The following is a 13,184-nucleotide window of genomic DNA, read 5'->3' as shown; positions in this document are numbered from 1 at the left end:
TCTGATCTGATCTGATCTGATATTGTCACCCTGCTTATTTAACTTATATGCAGAGTATATTATGCAAAATGCCAGGCTGTATGAAGCACAGGCTGGAATCAAGATTGACGGGAGAAATATCAATAACCTCAGATAGGCAGATGACACCACCCTTATGGCAGAAAGTGAAGAGGAACTAAAGAGCCTCTTGATTGAAAATGAAAGAGAGTGAAAAAGTTGGCTTAAAACTCAACATTCAGAAAACTGATCATGGCATCCAGTTCCATCTCTTCATGGTAAATAGATGGGGAAACAATGGAAACAGTGACAGACTTTATTTTTTGAGCACCCAAATCACTGCAGATGGCAACTGCAGCCATGAAATTAAAAGATGCTTGCTCCTTGGAAGAAAAGCTACAGCCAACTTAGACAGCATATTAAAAAACCGAGACAGTCCTTTGCCAGCAAAGGTCCATCTAGTCAAAGCTATGGTTTTTCCAGTAGTCATGTATGGATGTGAGAGCTGCACTATAAAGAAAGCTGAGTGCCACAGAATTGATGCTTTTGAACTGTGGTGTTGGAGAGGACTCTTGAGAGTCCCTTGGACTGCAAGGAGATAAAACCAGTCCATCCTAAAGGAAATTAGTCCTGAATATTCATTGGAAGGATTGATGCTGAAGCTGAAACTGCAATACTTTGGCCACCTGATGTGAAGAACTGACTCATTGGAAAAGACCCGGATGCTGAGAAAGGTTGAAGGCAAGAGGAGAAGGGGACAGCAGAGGATGAGATGGTTGGATGGCATCACCAACTCTATGGACATGAGTTCGAGCAAGCTTCAGGAGTTGGTGATGGACAGGGAAGCCTGGGGTGCTGCAGTCCATGGGGTCGCAAAGAGTTGGACACAACTGAGCAACTGAACTGACTGATCATATTTGTAAGGAGAGAGGAAGGAGGCAATAAAAGGGAGTGACGACCAATCAAGAATAAAGTTAACTGGATGAAATTAATGTCTCTGGTACCTGGGAAAATGAGCCTTACAAAGAATGCTCCCTTCTCTGAAACACAGAGGAAAGAGACAAGTCAGAATTCTAAAAGGACCGTTAGGTAAAGATGAGAGAAGTTGAGATTACTCTTTGAGTGTGATTATCTTGTTTGCACTAGAGAGTGATGGAATCTGGGTTGAGTTTAGAGGCTTGAGAAGAAGGGTGAAGTTTTAAAATGGGCATCCTGGGAAATAGGGGATAAACTGTATAATAAAACTTTTGAGCTCTCACCCCTAAATATATATATATATTTATTTTTAGAAATTTTATGCATATGTATATAAATGAGCAGATAATTAGGATTAGAGCTTCCCAGGTGGTGCACTGGTAAAGAAGTTTGATCCCTGAGTGGGGAAGATTCCCTGGAATGAGAAATGGCAAGCTACTCCAGTATTATTGCCTGGAATTTCACCATCAGAGTAGCCTGGCAGGCTACTGTCCATGGGGTCACAAAGAGTCGGATGCAACTAAGTGACTGAGCACACACAACTTAGGATAAATGATGTATATACACATTTACAGAAATAGTGTAATTTTATGTATATGTATACGTGTGTGTGTCTATATATATGTACATACAAACCCTGGCAGAGATTAGAGGATGATGAAAAACTAATATGTATAGGTGTACAGGTATGTGTGCATGTATGTTTATACACATATACACCTTGGCAGAGATTAGAGAATAATGAAAAAAATGATATTATTGAAAAGAATTTCAATGTTCAGTAGGTCAAGAATGGATACAGCAAATGATGCCTTAGCTGAATGGGAGAGAGAAGATTGGCGAGATTTATCTATTATTCTATGCGCTAGTGTCATGATGGCCTTCTAAAGTTCACTTACTGTTGCTTTGGGCCAGATTCTACCATATGGCATTCTTTGATAACACTTTAAGAATTTTTTTTCTGATCCAGAATAAAGCATTAGATGGAGTCATCATGACCTTTGTAGACCCCACCCCCGAGCATCACATTCTGCAGCCTCACTCATTTAAGTGAGCAGCCAGATCAAGGAAACATCTCATTTCCATACACTTGATTACACATCATGAGCACTAAACTCAATGCTACATATAAACCTGAGTGTACATTGAAAAAAAAAGTCTTTAAATAAATGATAATTTAACCACTTTTAAAAATCTTCTCCCCTTTGAAAGCTTCCACGAGCATTTCCAATGTTACTGAGATGAAAACCAACATGAGCCTTGGCTTGACACTGACAAGGAACGTGGGAACAGGAGGATTTCTTGTGAGTGTTTACTTTTCAAATCCTCATTCCTCTCAAGTATGAAGTCAGTGTCTTCTGACCATCCCTCCTAGCAAACCAAATCTTGAGGTTTAAATGTTCGAACTTGAATTTTGGATAAGTTATGCTAGAGGAGAGCCAACATGAAAAGAACAATGTGTTGATATGTAAGCATCTTAAGATATTTAGCAAAAATATTGCCACAGAATGTTTTGGGGAAAGAGGGCAGAAGGAACAGCGATTCTTTGCCCTTGAAAAATGTGTTTTGTATTTGTTGATAACAACAGAATTCTAGCTCTCATTTCCCCTTCCTGTAGAAACATTCTGGATAGGTACAGCTAGTTCAGAAAGTAGGTTTCAAAGCTACAGAGTACTTTTGTTTTTAATCATTTCTGATAATCATTGACTACTCTGATATTATTTAAAGCAATAATCTGGACTCATTTCATGTTAGCATTTACTCTCATTTAGTTTCTAGAACACTGTGTAAAGACCGCCACAAATCAGAGTAAAAGAGAATGCTGTATTTAACAAGTAGTCTGGGGACAATTAATTGGTGAATATCTTGCATATCCAGGTATACTTCCAAGTGAACTAAAGAGTTAATCTAAAAAACTAGAAGAAAATGGAAGTTTTCTGAGAGAATTTCTGACCTTGGAACCAGCAGAAAAAATAATATAGAAAATTGTTAAAAGACATGAGTATGTTAAAAAAAAAAAATCATCACACACCAAAAGATAAAAGAAAGAAAAAAAGAGTTTAAAAGCAAACAAAAACCCAACCTCATTTGACATTTCTACCAGCCCATGTAGGTGTAACCTAGTTATATATCTCTGTTAAAATCATCTTAGAAAGCTTGATTATGACATGTTGCATTGACATGCTAACTTAAAAGCCTGTGTATATAAACAGATTTCTCTAAAAATGTGCTCAATATTGAACAATATGATTCTGTTTTTACTGAGAGATATTAGACTTTGGTACCACCTAGTAAATTAGGTGTTGCTTATAATATATGTTAGATCAATGCATACATGAGTATTTCAATGAATCTTCCTGGTTTATAATCTTCTGAAGTCTTTATCATAGGGTTGTTTTGTCTTTCTTGTTTCTTTTTTTAAAGTTAAATGAATTAAAAAAGAAAATATATTGAGGTATAGGGATTACAGAATATGCTTCAAAGTTTTTAAGCTGTAACTTCAGATTTTTAATCTGTAACTTAATCAATTTTTATGTAACTGTAAAACCTTTTATAAACCTTATATATAAAATGAAGTTGACGAGAATTTGAGGTTAATTTAATAGTCAGTGTAGCAAGTAGAAGGAAAGAGGGAAAGAGAAAAAAAAAGAAAGGAAAAAGAAAAAAAGCTAAGGTTTCCTTTCCATACCTAAAATGTCAAAATCTTAAGATACTCTTAAGAATACTGTGGAAAAGACTGACAATCATCACATTTTTTGAAACTTCTTAAGTTCTGGGCTTAAAGTCGGAATGTTGTTCTGGCATTAACAATTGGCATATTCTAATTTCAACTCCTTAATGTTGTTTTCCATTGCTTTTACAACCAAAAAATATTTTTGAATACTTCATGAGTTAGTGTTTTTCAGGGTGATTAAGCTATACCAATTTGGGGGTGCGGATGTAGGAAATCAGTAATTGGTATCTCATTTGGTAAACATACCCAAGGCATCAATTGTGATTCTCCCCTAATTGGCAAAATGAACCAGTTTTATAAGGGAAAAACTGTGCCTTGCTCATTGAGCATGAAATATGACCACAGCTGCTTCTCCTTTGAGCTACCAACAATTAAACTGGGTCAAATAAGTTCCCTTTCATTCTTCCAATCACTTTTTGCAAGTCCACACTTTTCAGTTAAGTCTTAATAGTTGTTCCACAGCTTTACATAAAGTTAAACTTTGCAGATTTTTTTAAGATCATGACTAGACTTGTCTTCCCCATTTTTTCTCGCTCCACATCTAATGATTTGTATTTAACCTAATATTTTCTGCCTGCAATGCAGGAGACCTGGGTTCGATCCCTTGGTTGGGAAGATCCCCTGGAGAAGGGCATGGCAACCCACTCCCGTGTTCTTGCCTGGAGAATTCCATGGACAGAGGAGCCTGATGGGTTACAGTCCAAAAAGTCAGACATGACTGAGCAACTAATACACAGACACTTGATATTTCCCACATGATTTAATCAGGAGTTCTTGCCGTTCAAGGGCTACTGAAAGGGAGAGCTTTGGGAATGGGTTAATGGTGATATTAATAACTGGAGTATGATGTGCACACGAAGACAAGTGCCAGCTTGGATGACTGAAGGTTCTAGGGAGTGGATGTAGGCAGCTCTGAAGTCCTCAAAGAAATGCTTTGATAACTGCAGAGTTAAAAACTGGCAGCTCATGAGCCTGCTAGTTCCTGTGTGTTTGTTTAGCATGTAGAGTGTTTCAAGGGTGTTTTTTTGTTTTAATTCTAAATTTTCACAAAAAGTTTTTGCTTTGATTCTCCTTGAGAATTTGAGAGGTTCAGCCACACAGGGCCTGTTTCACAGCAGCCAGTGGGCAGGAGCCACAGTGGTCTGCCCTGCACAGCAGGTGTGGGCTCTTCACTCACCGTGGTGTCTACACCTGGCCCAGGCTCTCTGCCAAGCTGCCTGCCTGGTCTGTGGGGACACAGGGTTTATTATTTGTCCTGAATAGTGAAAATGGAAGGGACAGGAGGAGACATATGTTCAAGGCATAATAATGCTAATGAGTCTGGCTAACAATGACATATCATCTGCTGTTTACCCAGTACTGTTCCAAGTGTTTCATAGACATAGACTCATTTTGTCTTCGCAACAGCCTTAAGTTAGGAGGTCTGATTATCCTCATTTTATAGATGAGGCAGGTGAGACCCAGGTACCTGAGAGACAAAAAATGAACTTGGCCCCTTTTTTCTCCTGGTTGTTCTCTGGAAGGACAGCACCCCTTTTCTCTGGTTTGGTGGGTCACCTGATGGGCTCCTCCCGACACTGACGGTCCCCGTGTCCCTGTCCTCGAGACACCTGCCACCGGGCACAGCACGTCTGCCACCCTCTCCTTCCCCTCTGTGGGCTCCAGTGCACTTTGTCTCAAAGGCATTGTTGACTTGTTAGTTTCAAGAATTGATGATTCCTAGTGTCTTAGAAGGGAAATGATTCCTGAGCTTCACAAATGGCAAGGTGGAAGGTTAACATTTTCTATGTATTTTGTCATTGTTCTCTTTTTTTTTAAGACCTGTGGTCCCCTGTGGGCACAGCAGTGCGGAAGTCAGTATTACACAACCGGGGTTTGCTCTGATGTCAGTCCCGATTTTCAGTTGCGGACCAGCTTTGCGCCTGCAGTTCAGAGTAAGTTATGAATGTGCCAAGGGTCTGAGCAATGCCTTACTTTAAAAGAGGGGAAAAATTGTATCAGCAAGTGCCATTCTCTTTTACTCGGTCTCATTTCATGTGGATGTGACTTTTGTCTTACCTATGGAAATATGTTTCTTTTGTCATTTCCTATGTAGCCTGCCCTTCCTTCATAGATGTTGTGGTTGTATGTGATGAATCAAACAGTATTTATCCCTGGGATGCAGTAAAGAACTTTTTGGAAAAATTTGTACAAGGCCTAGATATAGGCCCCACAAAGACACAGGTATGGACATCCGTTATATAGACCCTAACCCACAGGTTTCTTTCTGAGAAAATATTACTAGAGATGAGGTCTTCATCTTTGCATTTGTCCAATCCCCATATTAAAGGCATTTAATGGTAATCTTGAAAGTTAATTGAAATTTGTGCTACGTTGAGTTATTCTATTGTAACTTTGCCTAATGCTGATCTTTAAAGCATGGGTTCCTATTTCTGACACAGGCATTGGATATGTGATATCAGATCAAATCAGATCAGATCAGATCAGATCAGTCGCTCAGTCGTGTCCGACTCTTTGCGACCCCATGAATTGCAGCACGCCAGGCCTCCCTGTCCATCACCAACTCCTGGAGTTCACTGAGACTCACATCCATCGAGTCAGTGATGCCATCCAGCCATCTCATCCTCTGTCATCCCCTTCTCCTCTTGCCCCCAATCCCTCCCAGCATCAGAGTCTTTTCCAATGAGTCAACTCTTCACATGAGGTGGCCAAAGTACTGGAGTTTCAGCTTTAGCATCATTCCTTCCAGAGAAATCCCAGGGCTGATATCCTTCAGAATGGACTGGTTGGATCTCCTTGCAGTCCAAGGGACTCTCAAGAGTCTTCTCCAACACCACAGTTCAAAAGCATCAATTCTTCAGCACTCAGCCTTCTTCACAGTCCAACTCTCACATCCATACATGACCACAGGAAAAACCATAGCCTTGACTAGACGGACCTTTGTTGGCTAAGTAATGTCTCTGCTTTTGAATATGCTATCTAGGTTGGTCATAACTTTCCTTCCAAGGAGTAAGCGTCTTTTAATTTCATGGCTGTAGCATCTTAATTATCTTTCGTTGCTAAGTTTTTCTTTCATTAACTCATGCACTACTCAATACATTTAAAAATCCATTATGTATTTTTTTTTACACACACTTGGACTAATAATGATAACTTTCTCTTTTTACTGGTGAAAAAATTATCTTTGAATTCTAGGATTTTTATAAATAAGTTCATAGACAGCATATTTCTGCCATAGCTCAGTTGGCAAAGAATCTGCCTGCAATGCGGGAGACCCCCGTTCAATTCCTGGGATGGGGAGTTCCTCTGGAGAAGGGATAGGCTACCCACTCCAATATTCTTGGGCTTCCCTTGTGGTTCAGCTGGTAAAGAGTCTGCCTGCAATGTGGGAGATCTAGGTTCAGTCCCCGGGTTGGGAAGATCCCCTGGAGAAAGGAAAGGCTACCCACTCCAGTATTCTGGCCTAGAGAATTCCATGGACTGTATAGTCTATGGGGTCGCAAAGAGTTGGACACGACTGAGCAACTTTTACTTCAGTATCATAGTCTAGGCTAAACTTCCATTCTTTACAGAAGTCCTTTCAATAGTTTTGTGTAACTTTCTGTTTTAAAGAGTCTTTGGTTTTCTTTCTTCCTGTGGTAGGCAACCAAAATTAAGGAGCAGAAAGGTCCTGCTTTTATAACACTGAATAGCATTTTTAAAGTTTTGGGTTTTTTCTTTCTTTCTTGTTGGATCTGCCATTTTCTGGGTCATCCTGGCTGTAGGAAAACATTGAACCGATATCAACAGGAACCAGTTCACAGAGTTACCAGTTCCTGTGTTGCATCTGATGCTCCAAGGCCCAACAGTTATTGGAACACTTTCCCCTAAATGCTTTGCAGTTCTCTGTATTGAAATTTGCCTTTCTGCATCTCTATACAGTATTGTAAAATACCGTTGCATGTTTTCCCCATTGACATTTCAATACCAAGAGGATATTAATATCCGTCAAAACTTTGAAGGTTTCACTGTGGGCTTTTACTGAAAATTCTGTTAAATAAAACTAAGTATTGTACTGGTTTCTAGAGAACATCACTGTTGAAGCCCCTCATAAGAGAAGTTTTCATCTGCATCTGTTTATTTTCTGTCTCTAAATGAATTACCCCTGTAATGTGACTTACTTTGTTTAATAGTGTCCATGTGAAATTCCTCACCTTCCTCTCCTATCTTGCAACCCCAGTGCATCTCCTTCATATCTAAAAGTGGTTTTACTCAGCATCTTCTTCCAACCTAAATGTGACCTTTCTGTAAGCCCTAATCTGCCACATCTTCTCTTCCACCTTCCTCCCTCTCACACAGAAGTTGTAGGGCTGTGTCACTCTCTTCCTCTCAGCTTAGATTTTGAGATTCTTAGAGTTACTGTTGTCCTTTCCTCTCTCTCAAGTCTTACATCTTACCTTGAAGAGAGGAATTCAATAATATCATGTTTTTTTGGTCATTTTCCTAGGCCTTCCTGGCAAAAGCAGCTGATTGATTTCAGATATCCAGGCCTTGCCCATTCCACCTTCCTTACACACTGGCCTCTATTTCAGTGACTCTTTTACCACTGATTTTCTTATAACCACTTCACACTCTGGAAACCCCAAATCCTAGGCATAGGGAGTGATCTCAGTGCTGAGTACAAGGACATTAACCAAAGTGTTTGACCTCCTTGATCTAAAGGATTAGGGTATGTGCTCAAACGTCTTGTTCAGAAGTTGTCCTACCTCTCAGCTCTCCCAAATAAGACTCTCCAGTGGCATTTTCCCTGAAGACCAGAAATGTCCTGTCCAGAACACACATATAGTAGCTTCCTTTCTAATGTCTGTGATGAGAGGAAATTCAGCACAGTGAAAACATTTATACTGACTGCATTGATTAGCAGTCACTTTTCCTAGTATTCAACTATACTTCCTTGTTTATTAGATAATTACCCTCAGTTGATGAGATGTTATGTTCCATTCATGATTGCTTGTAATGGTTAACATGTATATATCCTTTTGTAACTAGAAAATCTATTTAAATCTTCCTGTTATGAACTTTATTCTGCTATTCATCCATATGGCAGTGCTTTAAAAGCTGCAGCTATTATTCTTGAGAACCATATGGCACATAAATGGCACATTATCATGCTTGTCAATAAGTCCCACTCCTGTACACTGATGGCCTCTGACAGGGAAATTATCCTATTGGAAGAAAAATAACTATTCTTAAGAAAAATTTTGGAAATGATTCCCTTAAGCTATCAGCCCCTGTATAAATGCACTTCTGATTTTTATTATATTGGTTACATAGGAATGATTTATAACAATGACAAGCCTGTAATAAACTTCTTTTCTCTTAAAGATGGGGTTAATTCAATATGCCAATAATCCAAGGGTTGTGTTTAACCTGAATACTTTTAAATCCAAAGATGAAATGATTAAAGCAACATCGCAGACATTCCAATATGGTGGAGACCTTACAAATACCTTTAAAGCAATTCAGTATGCAAGGTAAGTTATGATGCTAACAGGTCAATATGTTGATAAAATAGAAGTGCTCATAAGTGAGAAAAGACAAAGAAAAATAGATGGTGCGTGCATGCTTAGTTGCTCAGTGGTGTCCAACTCTTTGCAACCCCATGGACTGTAGCCTACCAGGCCCCTCTGTCCATGGGATTCTCCAGGCAAGAATACTGGAGTGGGTTGCCATTTCCTCCTCCAGTGTATCTTCCCAGCCCAGGGACTGAACCCACATCTCTTGCATTTCCTGCATTGGCAGGTGGATTCTTTAGTATTGCACCACGCGGGAAACCTAAATATGTGGTCAGTTCAGTTCAGTTCAGTCACTCAGTCGCATCTGACTCTTTGCGACCCCATGAATCACAGCACGCCAGGCCTCCCTGTCCATCACCAACTCCCGGAGTTCACTCAGACTCATGCCCATCGAGTCGGTGATGCCATCCAGCCATCTCATTCTCTGTCATCCCCTTCTCCTCCTGCCCTTCTCCTCAGAACTAGTAGAGTAGACAAATCTGAACATTCTTTTACTTGAACACTTTGAGAAGGCAGAAGGGAATAAAATTTTTAAATCTTTGATTTCTGTGACTTTTATAAGATTTTTAAATATTTTATATGAAGTAAATAAAATGAAATTAAAAGACCTTGGGTTAAGTTGGACATGGAGCAATCTGCAGTTATTTGTTACTATTTATTAAGACCACAAACAACTTGAGCTAGTGGGATACTTCAGCCAAATTAAGAAGGGCCATAGAATCTTAAGTGTTAATGACATAGGAGTCTGAATTGAAGGACTCATTCTGCTTACTACTATCTGGGGCAATTTCATAACTATATAACACTCTCCTAATTCTTAGCTCAGTGTCTCTATTTTCTTAGCACTGCTGACCTTCATCTTCACTCTGATTTGATCAGATACCTTTACCCAAAAAGTGCTAAACATTCTCATATTGTTTAAAAATTATAAATGAGAACAGTAAGCTCATCTTCCTTTAAACCTACTTTTTGCCCTTTTCCATCTGGTTGTGCCTTCCTTCCACTGCCATAATTCCTTAAAAGAAGTATCTATATTCCTTTCTTCATATCCCTGAAACATATGGCTCTGCCACCAGGTAAATGTGGTTTTGCCTCAAGCCTCATCCTCTTTAGCTTCCCTTATCATTTGACAATAATGAGCATGTGGTGCTATTTCAACCCCAGATGCCTTGACACCACGCACTTCTAGAAAACCTGCCAACTTTTGTCAACAAGTTTGCCTCTTCATTGGCTCCTTTTCCTAGTTTTTCTTCACTAAACAGAGTCCTTCTTTCATAGCTCTTTTTTTCTTAGGTGTTGTGTCCACTCTCATGGTTACATGAGCCATCAGCCCTGCCTGGCTTACCCCACGGCTATGTCATCAGCCCTGACCTCTCTCAGAATTCACACTGGTGTCCAGCTGATGCCGAGTGTCTTTTATTTGGAGTGTTGGCTCACTTGTCAAACTGAGTGCTTCCTAAACTAGCCCTGTGCTTTTCCCTTCCCCTCCTCGTGACTTTGCCATTTTGATTCATTGTCCACCTTTCCTCCTCGTTATTCAGACTGTAAACTTAATGGTTTATTTTATTCTTTCTACTCCTCTTTAGGTCACATAATCTGGCCAGTCACCACATCCTGTTCTTTTCTATTTCTGCATTTCCTATAATATCTGTCCTTTCTTTTTTCAGTATATTCTGTGTTCTAGTTGCTGCTTCTGTCAACTGCTGACTCTCCCTGTATGTTTCAAGAGTAGATTCCCTACAAGACAAGATATGATTGGTTTGGTTAAGTTATGTCCCTATTAAGTTTTGCTTTGGAGCCAAGCTATCTCATCAGCTGCTGGCCCTTCCTCGTTCAGTAAAGCAGGCTGAGGGGAGGACTAAGATGACGCAGAAAAATGGCCTCCCAGGAGTTACAAACAGTAAAGAGCCTTTATTTTTAGAAGGGAATGTGGGCGTGGCATTTTTCCCTGGAAAGAGCCTAGGGGCCTGGCAAGCTTCCTTCTTAGGGAGAATAGGCACTTTCTGAGAAAATGGGACTCATATGGCTTTTATGATCTTTTCAAAACTTTGTTTTTCTCCCTGTCATCCCTCTCTCACCATTATTTTCCAAGCTAACAGGAGTCTTTCCATTGTGAGGAGAACCACCTAACTTTTTACTCATTCATTCCAGAATTTAATTACATCTAATTCTTTTTCTCTTTCTTCTTCTTCTTTCTCTTTCTTGATCTGTTTCTTTATAACATCAAATAGAATTCTGATACTCCTTCAGTGAATGTTTCTATTTTCTGTTGATCTTATTTGATTTGGTGCCTAAAGTTACAATTTACTGTTCCAAGCCCTGCAGATAATCATGGGCTTCCCAGGTGACGCTAGTGGTAAAGAACCCATGTGCTCATGCAGGAGACATAAGAGACCTGGGTTCAATCCTTGGGTCGGAAGATCCTCTGGAGAAGGGAATGGCAACCCATTCCAGTATTCTTGCCTAGAGAATCCCATGGACAGAGGAGCCCCATGGACAGGCTACATTCCATAGGGTTGCAAAGAGTCGGACTTGGCCAAAGCAACTTAACACACACACAGGTCATCAAGACTAAATGAGGCATAGTTTCTACTCTCAGCAAATTTATAATCAGACGAGAGCTCTACTGTATGTCATAAAGAGTATAAGTCACTTAAAATTATTTGATGTGAGTATAAGAATTCAAATTTGTCTGGTTGAGAAATATGAACTATTTTTCAATATTTCTATATTCTGCTATATAGAACACAGAAAAGCTTTAGGAAATAAAATGATATTCTCAGTTTTAAACATGTTGAATTAAAGAACTCTGTACACTTTCAGGTGAAAATATTCACTACATTGAATACACAAACTTGAAGATGGGAGAGATGAATGGAAGAAAATATAGATTTTAAATTGTCATCATATAAGTGGCGGTGGTAAACCAATATGATGACACCAGAAAGAATGTGCAACAAGAGAATTCAATAGACAGAGAAAAAGTTTTTGGATACCTGGCTAACCAAAAGCTGAATCCCTGCTCGTTGAATCAAAACAAATTTCAGTTTAAATCTAAGAAAATGAAACAACTAAAGGACTATGAGAAAACTTGGCTTATGAAAAATAAAAGTTATAGAGATAAGGCCCTTTTAAAATGACATGTCAAGTATAAATGACACAGACACAAAAAGCAACAGATTTGATTATACAAAAATATAAAATTTCCACACAGTATCAATATCACTAAAATTTTAAAAACGATTCATGAACTGAAAAAATTATATGATGAAAAACAAAAATGAGCAAATGTAAAGAAAAATCAAGAGTTCATGAAGAAAGAAATATAAATGGCTAATAAACATAAAAATACTCATCATTCTTCATAGTTAAAGAGTACATAATAAAACAACAATAATATATTATTTTTCACTTATAAGAGTTTCCCACATTAAAAAGTATTAATAGTCCTCATTGTTAAGGAAAGGAGATGGAGAAAATTGCATTCTTGTACACTGATAGCAGTATAAATTGGAAGAAGTTTGAAGAACAATTTAGTACTATATTTATCAAAATTTGAAATGTGTAAATCGTTTGTCCACATAATTTCAATGCCACGATTTTATACTACTGATGCATTTGAAAAAGTATGCCAAGATATATACGCAAGGACATTCATTATAGCATTATTTGTAAAACCAAAAATGTCCTAAATGCATAATAATGGGGAGTTGGTTAAATAAACTATGGTTCCTCAAAACAATGAAATACTACATAGCCATTAAAAAAGGAGAGTTCTAAATTAGTGATTACTAGTGGGGTGGTGGGGGTGCAATATAAAGGTAGGGGAGGGGGAGGCACAAATTATTGGGTATAAGACAGGCTCAAGGATGTAATACAACAAGGAGAATATAGTCAATATTTTATAATAACTGTAAATGGAA

The 13,184-nt window shown here is 38.7% G+C and overlaps 1 protein-coding gene across 2 annotated transcripts in view; it reads left to right on the top strand.

The window, feature by feature from the left end:
• Nucleotides 1-13,184, top strand: part of ITGA2 (integrin subunit alpha 2) — a 108,125-nt gene that overhangs the window by 50,584 nt on the left and 44,357 nt on the right. For both annotated transcript variants that reach the window (XM_025270532.2, XR_003104951.2), the window contains exons 4-7: nt 2,185-2,276; nt 5,526-5,640; nt 5,802-5,929; nt 9,071-9,219. In XM_025270532.2, coding sequence (XP_025126317.1) covers nt 2,185-2,276; nt 5,526-5,640; nt 5,802-5,929; nt 9,071-9,219 — 484 coding nt within the window. The remainder of the gene's footprint in view (nt 1-2,184; nt 2,277-5,525; nt 5,641-5,801; nt 5,930-9,070; nt 9,220-13,184) is intronic.

Source organism: Bubalus bubalis, chromosome 19, assembly GCF_019923935.1.
Source record: "Bubalus bubalis isolate 160015118507 breed Murrah chromosome 19, NDDB_SH_1, whole genome shotgun sequence".
In the NCBI taxonomy this organism is placed as follows: domain Eukaryota; kingdom Metazoa; phylum Chordata; class Mammalia; order Artiodactyla; family Bovidae; genus Bubalus; species Bubalus bubalis.
The sequence above is the reverse complement of the archived record's forward strand: the minus strand, read 5'-3'. Positions and strand labels throughout refer to the sequence as shown.